We start from the raw sequence: 19,120 nt of genomic DNA, 5'->3' as shown, positions 1-19,120 counted from the left end.
GTAAGAAAGTTTAGACAATTGGCATTTGGTAATTTAATTTCAATTGTAAGCTTTGTTGCAGTATAAGCCTTTTGTAAACCTTCAAACTGGGCGGCCGGCGCTAGGATTTTTACGGTTACCTCGCCTTCATCGCATCGCGGAAAAAAAGTTCCATGTGGTCCTGATTAAATTTTTAGATGAGAATGTAAGTTAAATATTTGTTGTTGTTAATAACATTATCAAATAAATTCACAACACTACAAATATAGAGATTAGGAAATTCAAAAAACCCGTTTTTCTCTGGCTGAACAAAACAAACTCACTTGTGTAGGGCCATTTTTGAAACACAAAACTTAAGCTGATTTGAACACGTGCAAAATCCATTACAATGCCCTTTGATGAACCGATTTTTGTATAGACGCGTAATTATCGTAAATTACAAACATACGCTTATCAAATGTCAGGTAATTCGCATAGAACCGGTTGAGCTCTGTCCAAAGCGTTCAAAAGCTTAACAGTCGCAGTCCTGGTCTAGGTAAAGGGTTACCCCTTTGCTCATAGATACCATCCAGCCCGCTTGTCTCTGGATCACCAGCAATCGAGAGACCACCTCGCGGTTCGCGGTTCTGCGTGCAACAGGCAACGCTGCCTTGTCATCCACCACCCTCTCTCTTATTCTATGTCCACCACTTGTCTTAGGTACCTCGGGGTACCAAAGAGTACCCCGGTAATATCCGTCCAGCGTTTACTTCGAGACCCGCAGGTCATTCAACACCAAGCGTGCAATGGATATTATGTTCATGGTACTCGCTATGACCAACATAAAAAGGGGGCGGTTCCGGGCAATGCAATGATAACCTTTTTGGCCAACCTGGTCAGCCGCTAATGACACATAGCCCTAAGCGTGCAATGGAGGCCCTTTTCATAGCGCAGGTGGTGAAAAGTCCCTTAACCTCATAGCCGAAGCTATCTCACGGACCAACGACCAAGTGCACTTTCCAGCGCTCTTCCCACGACCTATTCTGCAACCTAGACCTGGGGGTGCAATGAGCGCAGCTGCCTAATGATCCCCCGCATCCACAAATAAACATAAACCAGACCTGAAGGGTTCTCCAGGTCCCCTGTTGGGTTAATCTCGGCTTGCAATGGGCATTTTCAAGCGCCGCCCCGCCTCAAGCTTAACCGTGGATCAATTAAGGATAGACAGACTAACAAAGTTTAGCTCGACATGTCGGGGCTCAACTCAATCTTATTCATAATTCGTTAACTGTCAATGCAATTCATCAAATTTAATATCAACCAATTAAATACTATCAACTGATGAATAGCGCATTTATTCAACCACAGTTTGATACTGTACTCAATACTCACGCAGGTTTATGATGAACGTTATCAACAATTATAACTGTCAACATCACAGCAGTTAAAATATGATTGAACGACTCACCCTACCATTGATATGGTAATTATCATAAATCTCTACACCTAACTGGAAAACCTCACACACCAACAAACTGGGATTTTTTACCAATTTTTGGTAAAAAGTTTTGATGATCAAATTGTCGTAACTGAAAATATCGACACATAAACATTGAAGACAAACAACCCGTTCTTTTAGTCCGTAAAACAAGCGTTTGTGTGATGCATTATTAATTATTATTGTTAAAGTGGTTAACAGAGTACACAAGTAGTTATTTATTTATTATTTATCCTAAAACAATACATAAAGAATATCCCTGTTTTAATTTTAGCAAGTAAAATCTTGTTTTAATCGTAAATATTAATTAATTACAATAAGCAACTAATAGTAGATATCTATACTTAGGAAAACACAAGAAATCATCATACTGGACAAAAAACTACGAGGCTTAATAGCTTTTTTTGTGTTAACTTCAATAATTTGCCGTGCTAAAAAGCACGGCATGATGTCACAGTCGAGGGAGACAGGCCATGAGAGGGACATACAAGGTGCGCAGTTATGTGCGCAATCAGAATATTTAAATGACAAGTAAACCACGCACAGTATTTTATTAAAATTTGCACAGTAAAAAAACATATATGCACAGTATCTAGTTTCAGTTTGCACAGTTTAAATAATAAACGCTCAGTAGCTAGCTTGCAGGCTGGGGCTTCGCCCCAGCGATCTAAAAGGAAACATACCCTTCGAACGATTAAACTCGGAAACGTAAAACTCGAAGTGTGGAATTCTACGCTCTCTAGTTTTGAGATGCTATTATTTACTGTCCATTTATTATTAATTTTTACTTTGCATCTATCATTTTTACTGTGCAATTATTATTTTTACTGTGCATTTATTATTTTTACTGTATATTTATTATTTTTACTGTGCATTTATTATTTTACTGTGCATTTATTAATTTTACTGATCAAAAATACTTGTCGTTTAAATAAAATACTGTGCATTTAAATTGTACCGTTTTAAAATGATGGCAATGTACTAGGCAAAGTATAAAAAAACCTATTGCCGCACTCACTTTAACAATACGCGCTATCAGTCGTGACGTCACCTCCCCACTCTTATTACGGTAGGTCAGTTGCTCAAAGCTAAACAACCAGTCTTTTACATGTGGTGTAATACGTTTTTCGGTTTTTTGGTTGTGTTTGTGCGTTAATAACGTGTCAAATAGCTGCAGCGGGTGTAATTTGTGCCACTAGAGACTTTAATTTAATTTAGAAGTGACTTTTTGTGAAAATACGAACTTTATAAAAGAATACAGGGAACCACGTTGTCGGTGAGAAAGTGAGTAAGCTTTAATTATACTTTGAGAAACTATTATATTTATGCATTTTAGTGGCAGAAAAGCACATTGTTAAGTTTCACTTTATTGCGAAATTTTTTGGGGACGGTAATCGCTTTTTAGTTCGGGGAGAAAATGCTTTTACCAGCGGTCACGTCACCAAATTTAGGTTTGATGGCACAGTACAACCGATGAGAATTTCTGCAGAAGTTCTACCGAGCATGAAAAAGCTAAATTATACTGTGGAGGTTTGTATTTATTTAACTGTTAGACATTTCTTCTACAAAGTGTGTTTTAGATTTCATATGACCTAGAAGAAGGGGTTAAGACGGCACATTGTACCTGCCCAAGGGGCAACGTGGCTTGCCATCATATGGCTGCAGCATTATATTATGCTCATTATAATGTAAGTGCTACTGACATTGAGTGTCAGTGGAGTGCCCCATCAAAAACAACACCACAAACAGAAGTCATTAAGTTAGCTGATGTTTACAAGCCGAAATTATCAAACTATACGGCACTGTCTAGGTCCTCTACTGAGGACGAAATTATTCAGTTCCGTGCCGAAATAGGCGTCACGAATGTGGTGGGCTTCACTTGGCTCCTAAGACCAGAAGCAAGTGAAGAAGCCAGAAAAATTATTGCAGATATCGAAGAAATTCTACAAAGCTTAGAATACGTGCAGGCCATAGACAAACAAAAGTTTCTTTTGGAGAAGTGCAGAATAGATGAGGCACGCATTAAACTGGTTGAGGCGTGCACTCGGGGCCAACATGTTAACGAAAATTGGCATGTAGCAAGGAAACATCGTTTAACGGCCAGCAGGTTTGGCATGGTACTATCTGCTTGCAGTAGACGAAGATTCCCACCCTCTTTATTTAAAAATTTGGCGGAAGGCTATTCGCTTGACAGGGTTGCTGCTGTGCAGTGGGGTAAGACCCACGAGAAGACAGCGCTCAGAGAATTTGAAGAAGCGACGAATCTTAAAGTCCAAGAGACGGGATTTTGGTAGGTCGAAAATAATTAACACGTATAACTTAGATGAATAATGTAATATTACTTTTTTTTGTAGGTTGGAAGAATCAGGCTTTTTGGGAGCAAGTCCTGATGGATTAGTGGAAGAAGATGGGATTCTCGAAATTAAATGCCCATATAAATATAGGGACACTGACAGTTTGTCTGAAGCCCTGAAGGATAAAAAATATTTTTATTGGAGGGATGAAAATGAGGACATTAATCTTAACAGCAATCACAATTATTACCACCAAGTACAGGGGCAAATGCACATCACTGGTCGAAGTATCTGCTACTTTGTCGTGTGGACACCAAAGTGCACAGAGATATTTCAAATTGAAAAAGATCCGGGGTGGTCAGAAAATATCAATATTTTAAAAGAATTTTATCTTGACCAATATATTTCCTTTATTTCACAATAATAAACTGTATATAAATAGATGGTTTTTATTTTACATTATTTTAATCATCACAATCCTGAAACAATTCTGCTACCTCTTTAATTAATGGAAATTGGAGGTTTGTTAAAGCGGCAGTCGCTTTAAAAACAATATCTCCATAGTGGCACAAAGACTCTGGCAAAAAATTTAAAATATGATAACATTTTAATCGGCGTATTGCCCTTTCGACGTGTATTCTTGCACGTGCAATATTTTCGGTACACTTAACTTGCTCTGGTGTAAATTGGACATTTGATAAAAAAGGTGGAATATTCAAAGTGACCCCTGGTGGCAGAATATTTTGGATCAAAAATCCCTTATCGGCTAAAATCATATCTCCAGTTTTTAACATGTCGATTATTCCACAATTTAAAACAACTTTTTGATCAGAAGTTGATCCCACGTATAAATCACTTACAAATGTGATGACACCATTGGGTGCAACTCCAATTAGCCCTTTGAAAGTATTATGATGTTTGTAAGTACTATATGTTAATTTCTGTGTTGACATAGACTTACGTGATACCACAGTGAAAATTTCGGTACAATCTAGAACTGCTCTACAATTAGTAAAATTGCTAAAACATGTTGGCAAGCAAGATTTATTTTTTTCGCGCGAAGGCATTGTCGTCATAAACTGTTTATATAAAATTTCATATATTACATGGACAAATGTTAAAATAATATTAGAAACTGTGCTTTGGGCAACCCCAAAGCGTTGCGCCAAATCAAGTTGAGGGAAATTGAGTCGTAATTTTACTAGGGTTAAAAAGAGTTGGTCAATTCTAGTTAACTTTTGGACTGTCCATTTGTGGTAATATTTTATGTCCAACTTTTCGATTAAGTGAAACAATGCTTCGAAAATCTGGCTATTGGGAAGACCGGTATATAAAACAATGAGTTTGTCATTTCCTTGAACATTTTCATAGCAAAATCGTACTGTCAGATATTGTATTTTTGCTTTAAGTTCAGCATTTTCCTTTTTGAGAAAATACATTTCTGCTTCAAGAGCCGCATGTGACACCAAGGGTGCTTGCACACCCATAGATTCTAACGGAGCATCTTGAATTATATCTGCTGGTGCTGCAACTACGGCTGTAGACGTCGATGGCACTTCCTCTAAATTCATTGTCGATGGTACTGTTTCTTCCGGTATATCAACACTATTCAAATGATCAAATTGTAAATCAATTTAAAACTAGGATTCACTTTTTACCTTAATGATTCAGCGGAACTAGAACAAGAAGGGAGTCCTTGTTTTTTCATCTTTTTTTTTTCTGGAGATTCCACTTGAAAATAGGCTCTTTTTGCGATATTGTGCAAAAATAATTCAGGACCATTTTCCTTTCTTCCATCCCGAAAATGGCAGCTGCAAACGTAGGCTCCTGGTCCGGGTTCTACATCTCTTCTACATTTAACAATGAAACAAGCAATTAAAAATTAATATCAAAACATCTATTAAAAATTACCTCAACAATTTTTTCCATAGTGCTCGTTCTTTTCCCGACTTAGGAAAACTAAAAAAATGGCATTTATCGCGAGTACTATAGTGTTTGCAATCTGGAGCCCAACACATTCCCATAGTTGTGATGTAAAAACCTACTACACATGAACTATCAAAGTATCGCAACAAAATATTATTCACAAATCATACCTAATGATGTACCACAAAAATGAGATAATGTCTTGGAAAAACAGAATTTTAAAAATTCAAGAACACGAAGATATGGAGAACGATCGGAAAAAACACGATAACAAAAGACACTCACGAAAGAAGCACAGAACTCACAACCCGTACTACTTTCAACCATGTATGTGCCTGAACCCTCTACCCTCGTATACCTGCTATTCATCCCTCGTGATGGGGGAGGGGGACAGAAAACAACCCGTTTATTGGGGTTGCGCCGGTTGCACCCCATGAATTCGTCATTCAGAAGAAATCCAATGTCATTAGTGTGGCAAACCATTTTTCCCTCAGTTTTAAAAGGCCACATAATAATTTACATCAATATGATGTCCAAATTAAGAAAAACTGAATTTTGAAGTTTGAAAAAAGTTAGGTTAGAAAAGGATTTATGTGTTCAACTTACAGAAATATTAGCTCAGTTGCTAAAATCTTTAAGAAACGACATTGCATTTTTCATAGCTATCATTTCTCTGTAAAAGTAATGTTCCTACACTTCTAGCATTAAAGAAATACGAAAAACTTTTAAATGCCCATAAGAAAAGCATTGAAAATGGCGATTGTTTAGCTTTAAGGTGCTGACCTACCTCAAATGTCTACGTCACACTGATAGCGCGTATAGGCATTCAATATACATTTAAATTTTCAAGCAGATGTGGAAAAGACATGCGCCAAACCTTCTTACAATCAATTATTGTAAATGATAGTGTCTGAAGTCTGATATACGAGTAGCTCATTCATTATTATGACGCAGCAAAGTGATATAATTTAAACTAAGCAAACCACGTGATCGTCTTGTATGTTTAAAAAGTTATTTTCGTTATTAGGAGACTGACTATTGATAAAATGAAAATTTCCACACATGCGCATTGTGGTCATGATAAGCAAATCGATATTAATAAAAATAGTCAACAGTTTATGTCTTTGTTAATAAGAATAATGATGCTCTTTCGTTGATACGATTACTGAAACGAAGATTATGAACAATTAACTTACCTTCAGTATTTTTCCCTAAAATTATAGCGCACAATTTTGAGGTAAAATTATCCACTGTCACCATCACAAGCCTACTACGTTGTATGTGTTCACAAATTTACTTATCGCATCGCAAAATTTGGAAAAATTGCAAATTTAGAAAAAAGGGCAGGTTTGCCAAGCACACGAATACAATTAAATATTCTACATTTGACTCGGCGTGATTTGAATTGGATGTTTTGCAGTGACGGTTGAACTGGGTCAGATTTGAATTTGGCGCGTCGGTGGTTTTGTTAGGTTGGTAACGTCGAAAGTTATGTAGTAGTGCCACCACTCACCATCTGTTTGTTTAATGGTTTGTGCGACTCGTTTTTAATTAGTAATAATTTAATGGTATTTAATGATCAGTTCAGGTCAATAAACACACGTTAGGGAGTATTGTACAATAAGAAAAGGTCCTACAATGCAACCGTTAGGGGAAAATGCTGCAAACACTCCAGCCTTTTTAGGTAAATTATGGAAAATGGTTAATGACCCATCGACCGACCACCTGATCTGCTGGAGTCCGGTGAGTGATTTAGTTTTAAATTGCCAAAAACAAGACAATGTGAACCGTGTATAAATTTCCCATCATTCAGGCTCAATGTCCATTTTGTTCACCCGTTGTCAAATCGGGGTCTGGGGGGCTCGAGACACAACCCATATACTACCTTAACTCTAAATAAGTTAAATAGGGCCGATTGCGTTTGCCTTTATCACCTAGAATGGCATTTTAATTACCTTTACTCAGATAAAAAACATCGGCCATGTTTAATTAAGGTAGGTCTAGGGTAAAGTGGGGTAATTGAGCCGAAGGGGACATGATCTATTATTATTTCACGCCGAACTGTTTTGATTCGAAATATTCATGAATGACTTTTTTTAGTCCGGCACTAGCTTTGTGATACCAAATCAAGCTCAATTTTGGTATGAACTTCTTCCTCTCTATTACAAACACAATAACATGAGTAGTTTCGTGAGGCAGTTAAACATGTGTAAGTATCAACATTTATAATCTACTGAATCTAATAATAATACCTACAAATTTGGGAATCCAAAGTACGAAATCGTGGCCTAAAGTTTATGTCATGTTTTTTGCTCAGAACGACAAAAACTGGGCTCTGGCGAGTTGATTTCTTATAGGCCATACCTGGATACCATTATATTGTTGTTATTATCAGATCGGAGCCATTTATGTTTATTCTAGTTTTATTTATTATTTCCTCCATCAATTTTAGATGGTTTCCATAAAATGTCGACGGTTGAAAATGGTACAATGGACTCAGATAAAGATGAAATTCAATTTTCACATCCGTATTTTCTTAAAGACCAGCCTGAACTCTTGCGCAATATTAAAAGAAAAGTAGGTATGTCAAAGAAAGATCATTCGTCATGTAATGTAATGATTTACAGGCAACCACTTCTAAAACTTCTAACGAAAATAACAATAAACATGACGAGTTAACTAAAGTTCTAAGCGATGTTAAACAACTCAGAGGACGTCAAGTCAGTGTTGATAATCAACTAAATGCAATGAAACAAGAAAATGCGCTTTTGTGGCGCGAAGTGGCTATTCTTAGGCAGAAACATTTGAAACAACAAAAAATCGTCAATAAGGTAAGGTTTTATATACAGCAATGTGAAAAAGTCCATTATTGTCTTTTACATTGTCTTTTACATGTTAGTATTTTTTTACAAATTTGTCGATACTAACCCTTTGATTTACCTAAAATTATTTTCATTTATAATACGAACTTGGTTTTTTTGGATGTGGCTTTTGACAGTGATGTTTTTAAGCTAAACTGGCGGGCACAAAAAATGGGAAACTTTAAAAATTCTCTATAATTTTTTAAAAATCATTTGGTAAGACACCCCAAATGTATATACGGATTTTTCTCTTATCTGGACTTTGTTTTTTGTACTATATTTTTGTTCGTTTTTTTTCTAAGATGTCATATTAAAAAGTTATCGCAGTTCAAGGAATTTGAGTTACTTTTGAAAGTCGTTTATCGTAGTCATTTCGTGTTTGATTTTTAATATACTGTGTCTTTTGTCTTCGTTGCCAAAAACCCTCAAAAGATGCCTTTATCCTTAGAAGATTCCGTCAGAGCTGTAGTTTTATCGAATACTGGATTCAGCATAAGACAAATTGCAAGAGAATTGGATTTTTCTCGCTCTAGTGTTCACAGAGCCATCACTCGCTTCCTAGAGAGTGGTGAATATCGAAGAAGACCTGGAATCAGGCAGACAGCGCAGTACAAGTGTACGCGACGATCGGTTTATAGTGGTTTCAATTCTGCGTCATCGGCATATAATTGCGGTTCAGGTTAGAAGTAAACTACAAGAAGGTTAACGTAAGCGAAAGAACAATAAGAAGACGACTAAGGGAAGCAAATTTCGCTGCTAGACGGCTGCAACCGGTCCAGAACTTCTCAGAAATCATCAGGTTGCGCGAGGACATCTTAATTGGAATATCCAACAATGGACAATGTTCTATTCTCAGATGTATCTCGATTTGCTTGGAGGTCTCCTGATGGACTAGAAACACAATGTAACTTTAGTAAGAGGGAGAGCTTTGGAGGAGGGTCCGTGATGGTATGGGCTGTATATCTTACACGGCTCGCAAAGCTTGTGTTCATCAAAGGAGCTACTTTAACAGCTAGAAGGTACATCGAGGACGTATTAGAAGAACATGTGTTAGTTTTTGCGGGATTTATTGGCGAACAGTTTATTTTGATACACGATAATACACGCCCACACGCTTCAGTTACTGTGAGAAATTTCCTTCAAGCAGTTGGAGTCGAAGCTATGGAGTGGCCAGCGCGAAGCCCGGACCTACGTCCAATAGAATATCTTTGGGATATACTAGGAAGACAAATTCGGCGACGTGGTAGCTGCTATTAACACTTCAGGACCTGAGAGCTGCTCTGCTCTGGGAAAACTCACCTTAAGAAGCGATTCAGAATTTAAATCAAAGTATGTCACGCAGGCTTGCGACTATAATAAGAGCTTCTGACACAAAACCAATTTTAGTTGTTCCTTATTTGTCCTTTTTTTTCCAAATTACATACTAATAAGCTTTACTAGTAAAGCTTAAAAGCTTGACTATAATGATATTTTATTGTACTATTGCTTTAAAAATAGTTCAAATGACACTTATATAACTTGTGTGCGCCCCAATTTAATTTATTTCTTTTTTATTGACGCTTTAAGTAGATGTTGCAGTTTTTCTGCCGGTCAGTGTAAAATTTAGGACGTTTAGTTTAAAAAAAAACAAAATTTGTATTCTACGTAATTTCTGGAACAGCCTGTATACTTGAAAATAATTTTAGGTGATGCAGGGAGGTAGTATCCACGGCTTTTGTAAACAAATGTTTGTATTTCAATTGTTTAAAAGTCAATATTGGACTATAAAATCGCTGGAACGGGCTGTATGTGTGGTTACTTTTTTTTACCAATTTTTTTTTAGCTCATTCAATTCTTAGTTACGTTAGTTCAACCGTCTAGAATGACAGTTGGTGTAAAAAGGGGGTACCAATTGATGTTGCACGAAAGTCCAAATAAGAAAAGCAAACTTAGTAATAACGGAAAAAGTAACATTAATGCAGAGGGACCCACAATTCATGAATTGGACAGCGAACTGGATTTAACACCAAATTTATACGAAGAGGAAGTACCAGTTGTAAGTATCGATTTTTACGCTTGTTATGTTTTGGATAATTACTAAAAAGCTTTTCATATTTTTTCATTCATTCCAATAAAGGTGGAAGGAAGCAACATCGAAATTGAAAATGACTTGGTATGTCATCGAATTTGTGTGACTACTTTTCTTTTCTTAAAATACTAATACTTGTCCTATCAACTAATTAGTATGCTTGATTTGGAAAATTTCTTGTTTCTTTGATCTAAAAAAATCTTATTTTATTGCTATTGGTAATTTATAGGGTGAGTCGGTATAAATCACTTAGACTTTGTACTTTCTTTATCTGCAAAGTATCATCAGATAAAAAATGTAGTTTTGTTAGTCATGATCTGTTTTTAACACGGCCTCCTAGATTGATAATGATAATAGACTTACGTCTCTTATACAGCCCGTCGCGTTGTCGATGATGAGTTGAGGACTACTGATCAGCAAATAATAGAAACATGTTTTATGTTCAACACTTGCAACTAGGCATTTTTGCTTTTTTTTCAGTTTGATATAATTTGTGATGACAAGAATAAAAGGCTATTTATATAATAATCAATTTTCAATTTTAAATGTAAATCATTTCGTTTTCTAAAGTTTTACTTGAGATGAATAGTTTTCGTTACAACACTTTCTAATTTGAAGGTATAATTTTTGATCCTATGCCAAACTGAAACTAATTATAATCAAGTAACGAACAACCAGCAACAATTTAAAGCACAAGTTAAAAAGTGTAAACAGTCAACTTGCGATTTGATAATTTGAAATTGTTTAATTATTTCAACATTTTTGCAGTGACATGTGTATGTTTCTTAAAATATCCGCATGAGAGCGCTGACATGTGGAACTTTTCTAAAAACAGATATTTGACACATGCGACGAGCCGTACAAGAGGCGTTAAAGTTTATTGTCAATCTAGGAGTCCGTTGTTTTTAAGGTTTAAGTTTTATTAAGTTTTCACTTTTTAACTAAATTTGCACCAACATAACACTTTTATTTTTGGGAAAAAAATGTCATAGTAATAAATATAAAAAACATGGTAAGACGACGAATCTCCATTTTTTGCTGATCACAAGTGTATTTTCGTTTTCAAAATTTGATGACGGGAAAGGTATCAACACACGAATTTTGTATAATCTTTTTAAATTTAAATAACAGCTATAATTTTTGTAGTAATAGACAAATAACATAGTTAAAGAAGTTAGAGAATAGTAGCATTACTTTTCATAATAAATATACTATTAAAAAGCTGTTTTTTACCTCTTCAGATTTTGTGCAAAATTCTGCTATGTATTTTTTGCTCGAGAATTAATCACGTAGAAATCTGCGTTTGCTAAAATGCTTCATTTCCTTTATGTTTGTACATTTTTTCAATTTTTTTTTCTACAGTTTCTTATAATAATAATTATTTATTAATTTAATGAAAATGTTAATAGTATTATTAAAATTGAAAATATGTAAATTATTAATTAACCGAAGAAACGATGCTTAAATGATGTTTTGTGCAAAAAATACGTAAAAAATTGTTGATAGTCCTAAAACGTTTAATTTAATTTTCCAATTTTATTTAATAATTGCAGTTTTTGGGGCTAGCACAAAAATTTAAGCAATATTTGGTTTATTTGAAATACGTAAAAAATTATAGTTTTTTTTTTGCAGCGGTTTAATAGTAAATAATAATTTACTAATTATAAAAAGATTGTAGAAAAATTTTGAAAAAAATTCACACACATGTACCTTCATAGAAAAAATAATATTTTACTTTAGGATCATTTTTATAAATATTTTCTTGTTTTTTTCTCTTTTATTTGTTTTAGAGGAAAACATTCGGTAAATTTATCGTTGAAAATATTTATAGAATTGCTCCACTGGGCATCGATATCATTGCGATTATATGCATATACTTTTTCCCAACACGTTTTAGCTACAGCATTTTTAAATTTTATTTTGTTTTGTTCATTTAAAATTCTAATGTTTTTTACTGTATCAGTTTTATTAGTATTACTTTTTATGCTCATAGTTAGCTGTATACCGATGTGATCCGATATGTGTGTTTCAAGAACTTCTATTTTAAAATTATTAAAGATCATATTTGTAAAAACATTGTCTATTCTTGTTTTACTGCGTGTGGTTATTCTTGTGTTTCCTTGAACCATTTCATACATATTATATGATAAAAAAAGACTTTTACAATGCTTAGAATCGAAATTAAATTTAATATTAAAATCACCCACAATAATTAAATTGTTTTTTAAGAAAAGATAGGTATTTTTCATGACATTTTCATGACAATGATTTTAAATTTAAACCTAGATATTGTTTTTATATTCAAAAGTAGATTTTGTCGTTTTTCAAAGTTTTTGAACAACGAAAAGGACCATTTAAAAATTACCAACAAATATTGTGCCTCAAAAAGGAAAACTTTTTTTTAAGTATTTGGTTGACGCAAATTCTAATTATTTAAAAATTACTTTTTTGACTTAAAATCCCGCTAATAATAGAAAAATAGCAATCGTTTTGAACTTTATAAAAATTGTCATGGCTGACAAGACAACATTTTTATATTTCTTTTGATAGAAAAGTAATTTATTCGTCATATTTGGGCTTAATCTAGATTTGTGTTAAAAATAGAAATTTCATTCAGATCGACAGCCCTGCTGCTTCTGTTGGTTCCCAACAAACAGATCTTAACTCACCACTACAATCTCAGTTATTAGTTGAAGAAAATGGAGAAGAAAGTACTTGGGACAAACCTGAATATGTGGTGGGTATAATTTAAATAAACTTTTTGGCCTCAACAATTGTACTTAACATGTTTACACATTTTTGAAAATAACACGAAAATTTTAAGCTCTCATTTACGTATTTAGTATTAAAAAATAAACACTTTTCTTCGGCAAGATTCTAATCAACGCTATCTCGTGGTGAAAATGTTCTGAAAAATCGGAATTTGAATTAATCGAAGAACGTTCTTCGGCCAAAAAGTTTTGTACATTATTTGTGCGTTAGATATTTTATACCATGAAGTTCTAATATTGAAGCTCGAAGCGAAGCTAAGAGCGTTAAAAAAACTGAAACTACCGCACGCATAATGTAATACTAATAAATCACACGGACGTGTTTTGACCAATTCGTGTTTTTTGAGTAATTTTTTGTGTCATGTTATTATATTTGTGTAAAACCAATCAAATAATGCAACAATTTGTTCTAGTGTGTCAGTACACCAGAAGAATTAATTATTCCGGATCAGGATATAAGCGAAGAAACTTTGATTAATAGTTTAAAAGATGAAGCATCACCAGTTGGTGATGTTAATGTTGACAATAACGGCAGTTTTGATAATCAAAAAGTGTTTTTGAATCCGTCAACTCAGGACACGTTGTTAAGTAATTTAATAAAAAATAATACGACTAAAGATGGGGCTAAGAATGGAAAACCTATAAACGCAGCCACTTCACTGTCATCTGCTCCTGTTACTAGTAACAATATGGCCATTGCCACTCGTGATACGAATTTGTGTGATGTAATTAAGAGGTAACACAATTTTATTTATTTTTTACTTTTTTTACCTACAGTGTTTTTATAGTATGCCAGGACCTAGCGATACTTATACCATGGATTTAAATAACCACGTGGAAGCCACTCAACAGGAATTAGACCAATTCAAAGATATTTTAAATGGATATAATCCATTTGTTGATGCTAATGCCTTACTAGGGGTAAGCTGTGAAACACAACATGCAGTGTTGTTAAGTTTTTAACTACAAGTAGTTAAAATTGTTGTTTGACTACTTTTTCAAATTTAATTACATTTGACTAAAGTTTTAACTACAGTATTTAATTTTGTCATATTAAATTGCTCATGACATGACGCAGTTGCTAAAAACTCATAATACAGTGGAACCTCCATTATCTGGCCCCTTCATTGTCAAAGCGAGGCCGACTAATTGAAATTAAATTGAATGATTAAGAGCCGGTTTACAGAACATTTTAATTGCAATTAAATCTTAATAGCGATTAACTTGACATTTGTCAATGCATTTTAAACGGCAACTTAATTTGAATTAGTTGAATTCTGAAATAAATCTTAATTTCGCTTTTTGTAAACCGACCCTTCACAATTAATTCGAAGAAATTAATATAAATATAGTAAAAATTTTATAATTTTGACCGAATGTCTTATAAATGTATCAATTAATACTTTCCCATCTGCTTATTAGTTTTGTCTTTGTTGTTACAATGCGAATGAGTGAAATAAAATACAAACCGTCTGTCGTAGCGGAAAATGGGAGGGTCTACCAGCTATGGGATGCCACTTTGATATTTTTTGTTATTGTTTTTTGTTGTTAAATAAATTAATATGTAATAGAGAAATAATAATATAATAGAGAATTGAATTAATTGTTACAAAATTTGATAAAAAAAAGGATTCAAAATTCTGTCAATGTCTGTCTTTCTTGTTCAGCTTTTACATAAGTACTGAGTATATGGGGGCGCAAGTAACCCACCAGACACTCAATCACAGTTAGGTAATAGGCTTGATTCCGGATCGGGCGCATCTGACCCACTTCAGGTAAAAAGGCGCAAGTGTCCCGACACCGCTTGAATAAGTCAATTTTATTTTAGTTACATTTATGACGTCATTGGTTTTTGAGTTGTGATGTCATTTTTAATTTTTTTTAAATAACAAGCGATATTTTCCATTGCTGTTTTTGATAGTACACACCTTTAATCAAAATAAATAAGTGAATAAAATAAAAAAAGTATCAATTGATAGCTCTTTAAATAAGGAACAATTCGTATCATTGCGCCAACTTTGTATCTTTTAAAATAAAGGCGGAATTAAAGATTGAAAAATTTAAAAACGGGAAATGCATTGCATTGGTTATAGTGAGATGCTAGAGAAATTGGGAAGTAAGGAAGTATAGGAGTCCGTAAAACATTAAGGGCTGGTTTACAGAAAATTACATTTAAAATGCATTGACAAATGTCAAGTTAAGGGCGATTAAAATTTAATTGCAGTTAAAATGTTCTGTAAGCCGGTTCTAAAGGTAGTTGTAATCGTAATAAGCTTAACATCATAGTGAGTGCAATAAGATTTGAATTTATTTCATTTTTTTTTCCATTTGAATATTTCCTGCGGGCAGAAGGGTCGGTTGCTTGCTGCTTTTATAAACTCTGTGACAGAAGTCACCTGAAATTTAAATTAATTTAGCCACTTTATTTGAAAAGATACAAAATTGGCGCAATTATACGAATTGATCCTCATTTCTAGAGCTATCAATTGATACCAAACAATCTGGATTTGAGTGGTCATTAGATTTACATAAGGTGGGAACCTTCTCCTTGTAATTGTAGTTAAATATTTAGTTACATTTTCAAGTTGCAATTGAGCTAACTATGTGTTAAAAAGTAGTTTAACAACACTGACATGGTTATTTTTGATTGTCTTGAATTTTACTTTTGTCTTAATGTTTTTTTTTTTTTTGTTCAAAAGCTAAATCAGTCGTGTTCGGAATTATTAAGTTATAATGTGTTGTAATTATATAGTATTTTTTATTTTAAGGAATTAAACAAGATCCCTCAAAACTTCAAAGATGTCTATGTAAGAATTTTTTACAATAATAAGTCGAGAGAATGTCGATCAAAATTGTTCCAATTTTTTGTGTTGTAATTTGTTTTGTTTCAGCTCTTTAATGGCGATTCTCCCGTTTATGATCTGAATGTTAATGATGATAATAAAAATGAAAACTTGATCGATCCTTGTAAGTTTTTGTGGGAAAAAGTAGCTCATTAAGTAGCTGATTAAATCGTGTTTTTCCAGCTGATCCGTTGGTTTCTGGGTCTGAATTAACCCCATATGGTGGTAATTTTGATTTTACTGAACTATTTGATGATACCATTAATGAAGGGAATGTACAGACAACTGAAGCTACATCTTCAACTGTTAATACACCGCAAATTATTAAAGAAGAACCTATTTTTCCGGCTATACAAAACAAAAAGTAATTTCTAATTTTAGGCCAGAGATAGAAACAAATGTACAAAATTGGATCGATTGAGTTGATCCGTCATAAAATTCGCATTTTTTTTATAAACTAGCGTAATGTGGTAGGGAGACTACTGTGACTTCAGATTGTGAATACAAGAAAATTCCCTAGTATTTTTGTTTGGCGATTTTATTTTTCAACTGATACGATCTAATGTAAGGCTTGGTTTGTTTTGTATATTTTAGCCCATTGTATTTTTCAATATATAAATATTGCTATTTTTGTATATCTATATAAGACAGGGAATTTCTCTATTTATGTATTTTTTTAAACTTGATAGGTTTTATAAGTTCACACTGAAAGTCCGTTGTTTCATGCAGCAAAAAATCAAACAAATCAACGCGATATAGATCATAACAGTCAAAATTAACACCAAGTGTTGGTTTTTTGTTGGATAAAATGTTGTACTTGTGTAGTAAAGGATACAGCTATCGCCACTTTTCACAACGGTTTTTCTGTAGAGTCTCAAGAAGTTCACCTCAAAATTTTTGTGGCGATAAAAATGTTCCGAGATTTAACAATTGCTTGATGCTATTTCCTTGTAAGCTTTTATAGGCATCAACCAGACTGTAGGTTTCCTAAAACTTTTAATCTTGATTATTCAAGTTACTAGTTAGGGAGTGCTAAATTTTGTCCAAAGTAAAATGATCATCCGTACTTTTGTCCACCATAAAAATGTCCAAAATAGCAGAATGTAATTTTATCCAACGTAAAAGCATCCGAAGTATTTTTGTCGAACGTAAAATGAGCATCCGTATTTTTGTGGACCATAAAAGTATCCAAAATTTCTAGTGTTATTTTCAATACCAACATGGTAACAAAACTGTCTAAAGTAAAATTTAAATTTTGTAAGTGTCTCTAGTAACACACTGTATCACTATTTTCCGACCACAAGCATAAATGGCTTATATTTTTTTTCTACAAAGCTATTTACGATATCCAGTCCTCCGTCAATGCTGCCATGATCCTAGATCGTTTAACGTTTTTACATTGGATTATTTTACTTTGGACAATTTTGTATGCGTCCACAAGTTAACTTTTTTTAATCTTAATATATTTTTTGTTATTATTTGTTTTATATGTTTTCAGTAAATTGTAACATATGCTATATAATGTTTTTACCCTACTCAATCCTCTCTCCTAAAGCAGAAACAGAACAAATAAAATTCCGTACTTGACACAAGTACTTACTTAAAATAAGTTTACTGTTAATTACATTACTAGTATGTAGTATTTAAAAAAACAAAACTCTCAAAAATAACAATGATATAAAGTGGTTTTTGTATTCGATGAAATATGAATCTTCTACATGGTTTAAGACTATTTTTAATAACAAAGTGCTTACAATGTAGTAATGTTAAATGAGTCATCTAGTTCCAAAACCGACCATCTGCATCCAACATTTTTGTTTCAAGAGAAATAAAAGTTTAATATAAATGCTGTTGAACAAATAAGAAGGTTCTTATTTTATGGAAACCTAATAACTACTCAAATTCAGATTTTTTGGTATTAAACGATAGCTCTTGTAATAAAGAACAATTCATACCATTACACCAACTTTGTATTTCTGCAAATAAAGTGTCTAAATTAATTTACTGCTTAAAAGCAGCACCCAACCGACCCTTCGTCAGAAATCAAGTGTTTTCATCTAACTGCTGCATATATTGTCGTTTTTGACCAGAATGAGATGATTTAGCCTTTCTAAAGTGATATTTTTAGTTTTTAAACAAGAAATCGTCCGAAATCAAGTATTTTTATCTGAACTAGTGCAAAAATCGTCACTTTTGGCTAGGACAAGTCGATATTAGCCATTCTAAAGCAATTTTTGCGTTTTAAGCAAGGAATTGGCTGAAATCAAATATTTTCATCCAAATTAGTGCATAAAATCGTCATTTTTGGCTAGCATAAGATTTTAGCTTTTCTAAAGCAATTTTTTTAATTTTTAACACGGAAATCGTCATTTTAGGCAAGAATAAGGCGATTTCCTCTTTTCTAAAACGAGTTTTTTTTTTCGTTTTTAAGCAAGAAACCATTTGAAATCAAGTGTTTTCGTTTAAACTGGTGTAATCGTTTTAGTCTAAACTAGTGCGTAAATTGTCGTTTTCGGTCAGAATAAGGCGATTTCAGCGTTCTTAAAGCCATTTTTTTATTTTTCATTAAAAGAAATCGTTCATTATCGAGTTTTTTTTTAACTAAACTAGTGTACACTTCTAAAACAATTATTTTTGTTTTTAAGCAAGAAACCTTTCGAAATCGTCGTTTTTTTGTAAAGCATTTTTTTTCAGTTAATTTTTTTATCAAATTTAAAATATGTGCTGTTGGCATATACCTATATTATACCGAACTTTTTTAAAACTTTTGTTAAAATAAATCATTAAGTTAAAATTCGTAGGTTTTGAGGAAAGCCGTGTAAATTTTTTTCTCACTATTCAAATGAGCGTAGCCAAATGGTTCAACTTAATAATTTGTTGTCACACTGTCGTCGGAGTGCA

At 33.4% G+C, this 19,120-nt stretch overlaps 4 protein-coding genes across 18 annotated transcripts in view; 2 read left to right on the top strand and 2 right to left on the bottom strand.

Moving 5' to 3' along the window:
- The window catches only part of pigeon, a 44,481-nt gene extending 37,384 nt beyond the window's left edge, over nucleotides 1–7,097 (bottom strand). For 5 of the 6 annotated variants that reach the window (XR_001574764.2, XR_010335634.1, XR_010335633.1 and 2 more), the window contains exon 1: nucleotides 6,873–7,097. Coding sequence is in view for 3 of the 6 variants with exons in the window: in XM_008200794.3 (XP_008199016.1) it covers nucleotides 6,873–6,936 (64 nt within the window). In the remaining 3 variants the exon portion in view is untranslated. Of the gene's footprint in view, nucleotides 1–6,561; nucleotides 6,629–6,872 lie in introns of those variants that run through there. The other variant, XM_064359375.1, reaches the window with a different exon arrangement.
- LOC135267247 (uncharacterized) lies at nucleotides 2,476–4,191 on the top strand. Of its 3 annotated transcripts, none has more exons than XR_010335636.1 (5): nucleotides 2,476–2,740; nucleotides 2,793–2,986; nucleotides 3,037–3,324; nucleotides 3,386–3,746; nucleotides 3,811–4,191. XR_010335636.1 is itself a non-coding variant. In XM_064359384.1 (5 exons), the coding sequence occupies exons 3-5, from the start codon at nucleotides 2,930–2,932 to the stop codon at nucleotides 4,172–4,174; spliced, it is 1,131 nt and encodes a 376-aa protein (XP_064215454.1). In that variant the 5' UTR covers nucleotides 2,476–2,740; nucleotides 2,793–2,809; nucleotides 2,862–2,929; the 3' UTR covers nucleotides 4,175–4,191. The 3 variants fall into 3 exon arrangements, 2 of the variants coding, with proteins under 2 accessions (XP_064215454.1, XP_064215453.1); XM_064359384.1 differs by having other exon boundaries at nucleotides 2,793–2,809; nucleotides 2,862–2,986; nucleotides 3,037–3,746; XM_064359383.1 differs by having other exon boundaries at nucleotides 3,037–3,746.
- On the bottom strand, nucleotides 4,136–6,501 carry LOC135267246 (uncharacterized). 3 transcript variants are annotated; one of them, XM_064359378.1, is made up of 7 exons: nucleotides 6,283–6,501; nucleotides 5,847–6,224; nucleotides 5,662–5,794; nucleotides 5,409–5,600; nucleotides 4,712–5,355; nucleotides 4,572–4,648; nucleotides 4,136–4,516 (listed from the first exon to the last, which is right to left on the bottom strand). In XM_064359378.1, the coding sequence occupies exons 2-7, from the start codon at nucleotides 6,184–6,186 to the stop codon at nucleotides 4,499–4,501; spliced, it is 1,404 nt and encodes a 467-aa protein (XP_064215448.1). In that variant the 5' UTR covers nucleotides 6,187–6,224; nucleotides 6,283–6,501; the 3' UTR covers nucleotides 4,136–4,498. The 3 variants fall into 3 exon arrangements, 2 of the variants coding, with proteins under 2 accessions (XP_064215448.1, XP_064215447.1); XM_064359377.1 differs by having other exon boundaries at nucleotides 4,136–4,648; XR_010335635.1 differs by having other exon boundaries at nucleotides 4,136–5,355; nucleotides 5,662–5,791.
- Nucleotides 7,097–17,741, top strand: Hsf (Heat shock factor). Of its 6 annotated transcripts, none has more exons than XM_064359379.1 (13): nucleotides 7,097–7,206; nucleotides 7,260–7,419; nucleotides 7,777–7,885; nucleotides 8,129–8,253; nucleotides 8,304–8,507; nucleotides 10,360–10,572; nucleotides 10,654–10,689; nucleotides 13,223–13,342; nucleotides 13,790–14,112; nucleotides 14,165–14,297; nucleotides 16,145–16,183; nucleotides 16,268–16,343; nucleotides 16,403–17,741. In XM_064359379.1, exons 2-13 carry the CDS (start codon nucleotides 7,315–7,317, stop codon nucleotides 16,585–16,587), a joined length of 1,668 nt encoding a protein of 555 aa, XP_064215449.1. In that variant the 5' UTR covers nucleotides 7,097–7,206; nucleotides 7,260–7,314; the 3' UTR covers nucleotides 16,588–17,741. The 6 variants fall into 6 exon arrangements, with proteins under 6 accessions (XP_064215449.1, XP_064215451.1, XP_008199012.1 ...); XM_064359380.1 differs by having other exon boundaries at nucleotides 7,103–7,206; nucleotides 7,265–7,419; XM_064359381.1 differs by lacking the exon at nucleotides 10,654–10,689.
- The last annotated feature ends 1,379 nt before the right edge of the window (nucleotides 17,742–19,120 follow it).

This window comes from Tribolium castaneum, chromosome 10, assembly GCF_031307605.1.
Source record: "Tribolium castaneum strain GA2 chromosome 10, icTriCast1.1, whole genome shotgun sequence".
In the NCBI taxonomy this organism is placed as follows: domain Eukaryota; kingdom Metazoa; phylum Arthropoda; class Insecta; order Coleoptera; family Tenebrionidae; genus Tribolium; species Tribolium castaneum.
The sequence above is the reverse complement of the archived record's forward strand: the minus strand, read 5'-3'. Positions and strand labels throughout refer to the sequence as shown.